The 4599-nt window shown below is 36.3% G+C and overlaps 1 protein-coding gene across 1 annotated transcript; it reads left to right on the forward strand.

Moving 5' to 3' along the window:
- The first annotated feature begins 296 nt into the window (after window positions 1-296).
- Window positions 297-3750, forward strand: PMAIP1 (phorbol-12-myristate-13-acetate-induced protein 1). Its single transcript, XM_077282958.1, has 2 exons — window positions 297-706; window positions 3145-3750. Exons 1-2 carry the CDS (start codon window positions 553-555, stop codon window positions 3255-3257), a joined length of 267 nt encoding a protein of 88 aa, XP_077139073.1. The 5' UTR covers window positions 297-552; the 3' UTR covers window positions 3258-3750.
- The last annotated feature ends 849 nt before the right edge of the window (window positions 3751-4599 follow it).

A 4599-nucleotide genomic window follows, 5' to 3' on the forward strand; every position in this document is an offset into this window, starting at 1 on the left:
GCTGTGGAATATGTTGGTGCTATAGAAATAAAATTATTATTATTATTACAGTGACAGTGAATTTTGGGGGGGAATTCACTGTGGGGGGAGAATTATACTCTATAGGGACCATGAAAGGGGTGTCATAGTGGATGTGATCGTCCCTCTCCGTGTCTTTACGTCCTTCCATGGCCGCAGCTGTACCATATTTATCTGCCTACTATTTTTTTCAGAGGGAATTAGGATTTTGGTGCTAGGGCTCATGATTTCTATGTGTTTACAATCTTTGTACAGCGCTACCGAATATGTTGGCGTTATATGAGACACAGAATTATAGTAGATGGATGATACAGTAAGCCAGAAAAAGAAAACAAAAACACAAGATGGAAAAAAAAAAAAAAAAAAAACTTCCTGGTGTTGTGTTCTTGGCCACGTTGGAGGAGATAGGCCTGAACATGTCACTTGGTGACTTCTGCTTCCTCATTCACTCTCCTGTCTGGGAAATACCCACTGGGTGGAGAGATCTCACATAACATCCACCTTCCTCGGTGGTGGAGCTCACTTCTTCTCTGGATGCCCACGAGAGCTGATGTGTTTGTAGTTATTCTGGTCGCAGCCGTTGTCGCACTACCCGTCGTCTGTGTCGTCTACCGCGCCACCAAACCCGCCCCACAAAAGGCAAGAATGAAGCCCCGGACGCCCTCTTGGAAAAAGCTGCCCCCTGCAGGTAATTTCCCAATTTTTTTTTCACTCATTATTTATTGTCTGTTCAGGATATGCTGGGATTTATAGTTCCCCAAGAGCTGAAAGTTGTATTTTTACATTTTAACCCAAGCTGTTCTCCAGATGTAGCAGAGCTGGATTTGTCACGCACTACCTCTCTTTTGTGATGGTTTCTTGGCATTAGCTGTAAGGAGTTTTTCTGTTTTACGTACATACCCCGTAATCAGTGTCTGATCGAAAAGTTGTCAAACTTTAGGAAATCGTTTGATTTTACAGATCTGTGTTTGCTGTCAGTAAATGGAAGCATTTATATCTTCATCCTAAGGCCGCGTTCACACGTTCAGGATTTGGTCAGTATTTTACATCAGTAGTGGAACAATCGGAGGAAAAGTATTAGGCTATACGTCAGGATTCTTTGCAGAAATTTCCTGAACAAAACCGGACTTTTTCTGCAGGAAATCCGCATGCTTTTTTCTTGCGCTTTTTGCGCTTTTTTTGTGTGGATTTTTCGCGTTTTTTCCCAGAGCTTTCCATTAAATAGCGGGAAATCGCAAACAAATCTGCAAAATTAATGAACATGCTGCGTTTTTTACCGCGATACGTTTTTTCGTGGAAAAAAACCGCAACATGTACACAAAAATTGTGGATTGCATTCTATTAATAGAATGCATGTGGTTTTTTTTTCGCGTTTTTATCGCGTTTTTATAGCGAAAAATCCGGAACGTGTGCACACAGCCTAATAGAAACACATCCCCACTTCTGAATTTATCACCCCCATACTGACCAAATACTGACCAAATACTGACCGTGTGAACGTGGCCTTAATGGAAGCCCAACACATCCAGGCTAGAAAATCCTCTGCCAGAAAAAAACATCAGAAAAACAAATTTATCTCTTGTCCTGATTGTTTGCTACAATGTATCAGTGCAGGTAACAATGTATCTATATTGGATCCGATGGTTTGCTACAATGTATCAGTGCAGGTAACAATGTATCTATATTGGATCCGATGGTTTGCTTCAATGTATCAGTGCAGGTAGCAATGTATCTATATTGGATCCAATGGTTTGCTACAATGTATCAGTGCAGGTAACGATGTATCTATTTGGAGCCCAGACTGTTCATATCATGGAGGATTGTTTAGACTGGTGGATACAATTGTATCTAAGCTTTAATCACTGTGATTTTTCAGTATTAGATTTTTACAGCCTCTGGGGGGGTAAACCAGAGGGTTTCAATTCACAGACAGCAAGGAGAAGTTTTGAAAATGATAAAGAAGTGAACCAGAAAGTTTAGTAAAAAGTTGCAGAACTTTTTATTATACTGTGATTTGATTACATCGCATGAAAGTTTGTTTAAGGTCACACACCAAAGATTTTGCTGCACTTTTTTATTGGAAACCTTTTAGAAAAGTTAAAGTTATAGATAAGGGAAAACTTTTTTTTTTTTTCTTACTCTTCCATGTCAGATTTGTAAAGGGAAGATACAGTATGTTATAATGAAACTTTATTCATATAACTTCTTTCCCCTCCATTGAGATGCCAACTGTTACCGGGGTCCAGACCTTCCCTATATATGAACAACCTCATGAACCCCTGATACAAAGATCCTTTTTTATCTTCCAGTATAACATAAAAATATATTTTTTTTTTTAAGTCCAAAATTCAAGAAACTCCACCCTCTATGAGAAAATGAGCTCTGTCAGTTCTACAAATAAAAAAAAAAATACGTTAATGTAATATTTTTCAATTATTTTTTTATTATTTTTTTATTAGACATTGTGACTTTAATTTTTATTTAAAGACACAGGCACCTAAATTGAAAAGAACAAAATTCTCAAAACTGGACCTAAAAAGTTACGGCGAATAATGAAAAATGTAGAAAATGCCTTTTAATGATGACATATGACACATAGTTTCATGGGTGTAAAATCACCGCCCCAGGATTAACATATTAGGTTATATACTGGCATTAGATCTGTATTTAGGGCATGTGACTAATCGCCCCGATATATAGGTCAGTGGCGTCACTTGTTTTTCACCTTCTAATTGTTGTGCCCCATTTCTTCTGGGAGTGGAACCTGAGTTATGTATCTTTAAGAATGAAGAATTCTTATCCTTAGAGGACCTGGCCAGGTTTTAGTCATAAAGTCCGTTCAAGCTCGTAGGCGCCATTTTCACCCTGGAATTTAGTTGGATGGAGTTCCCCTTTAAATAAATTCTTAAAGGGAAATTGCACATTATTATCACCGTTAAAAAAATCAATTTTAAAAAAAGTAGGTGAGTTCATACCCGAATTGCAAATTGGACTTTTTGACAATTAACTGGATGATAACCCCGTCTTCTTTTTAGGCGGCTCTGCTCCTTGATGAATAGGTCTATGAATAAAGAATAATACTAATCATTAATTGTTAACACTAATTATTTCCACTTCTCGCAACAGACAAAGAAATTGTCGTCGAGGTGGCGAAGCAGCTGCGCCTGATCGGCGATAAATACAACATGAAGCAGAAGATTCTGAACGCCGTGGCCAAGATGCTGAGTCCGGGAACCTGATTGTGTGGATAAAGGGTTGAAAAAAGTGGAATAAAAGGCCGACATTAAAAAAATATCATAAAGGGATACACACGCTACCGGGAGGAGGAACCTGCAACCGCAGAGTCCAATATTAGAGGATCGGACGAAGACTACAAGCCGCCGTGATGAAAAGTGTTATTATTATTTACAGGCCAGACAGTGATCGTCACATGGAGATCAAAAGGCGCCATTATAGGATTTGTAAGCGGCGGTGGAATCGAAAGTTAGGAGAACAAACTGGACTTTAGACTGGAAATTAACCATTAACTGTTTATGTGATAATCAACTGTACAGCATGGTATCTGCTATTCCAAAGCAACCCACTGGGAGAAAGCAGGAAGACGAGACTAACAGATCCGCCCGACCAATGGATACAAGATGAAAAACTCAAAAAAATAAAAATATATATATATATGTGTGTGTATCAGTGTGAGTGTGGGTATATATATATATATATATATATATATATATATATATACATATACTGTGTGTATATATATATATATATATATATATATATATATTTTGCAGTGTATTTGTATGTGAGGCCAGATTCATCATTGCATATTTAATTTAATTCACTCTTCTTCTTCTTTTTTTTTTTTTATTTCGTGGATTTTTCGCAAAATGAAAAAAAAATAAATAAAATCGCACTTTACTTTGTCTTTCACCTTTATTTTGCGACTTTTTAACCATGCGCTGCTAATAAAAAATGAGTTGCAAAATTTGTTCAAAGAGTATCAGCCGCACATTAAATGCACTCCAGCACGGGGTTAGAATATATGTCCGTAAAAAGGTTTAAAATTTTTTTTTTTTTTTTTTTTAAAAGGCCACAATTGATTAATCAGTCGAAAAACATCTGGAAATCTTGAACTCTCTAAAATGACAAAAATAAAACAAATAAAAACAAGCGATCGCATATAAAATAGATTAAAAAAAACAAAAAAGTCACAAATTAAAAGACTTTGGCAAAATAGAAAATCCACTCCGGCAAGGAACTAGAATACAAGTTTGTAAAAACATTGCAACTTTTTTTTATCACAATTAATTAATTAATTAATTAATTAATTAACAAAACAAAAAAACAAGCAATAACATATAAAATAGACAAAAAAAAGTTGCAAAATAAAAGAAGAATTTTGCAAAATAAGCGAAAAAAAAACCACGACAAAAGGGAGATGCAATGATGAACCGAGCCTATAATGTTAATGTTTATATCGATGCACTTACAGGCAAGCTCCGCCTTATATCGCCATATATCGCTTGTATATATAATTGATCTGTCTTTGAAGAATCAATGTCCGTTTTTCCTAAGTTGTAA

Source organism: Ranitomeya variabilis, chromosome 1 (genome assembly GCF_051348905.1).
Source record: "Ranitomeya variabilis isolate aRanVar5 chromosome 1, aRanVar5.hap1, whole genome shotgun sequence".
Taxonomy (NCBI): Eukaryota; Metazoa; Chordata; class Amphibia; order Anura; family Dendrobatidae; genus Ranitomeya; species Ranitomeya variabilis.

What these genes read in the sequence shown, in the direction of transcription:
- PMAIP1 (XM_077282958.1), top strand. Translation starts at nt 553, where the DNA reads ATGCCCACGAGAGCTGATGTGTTTGTAGTTATTCTGGTCGCAGCCGTT. An exon ending in GAAAAAGCTGCCCCCTGCAG is followed by an intron (nt 707 to 3,144) that starts GTAATTTCCCAA and finishes TTCTCGCAACAG; the next exon opens with ACAAAGAAATTGTCGTCGAG.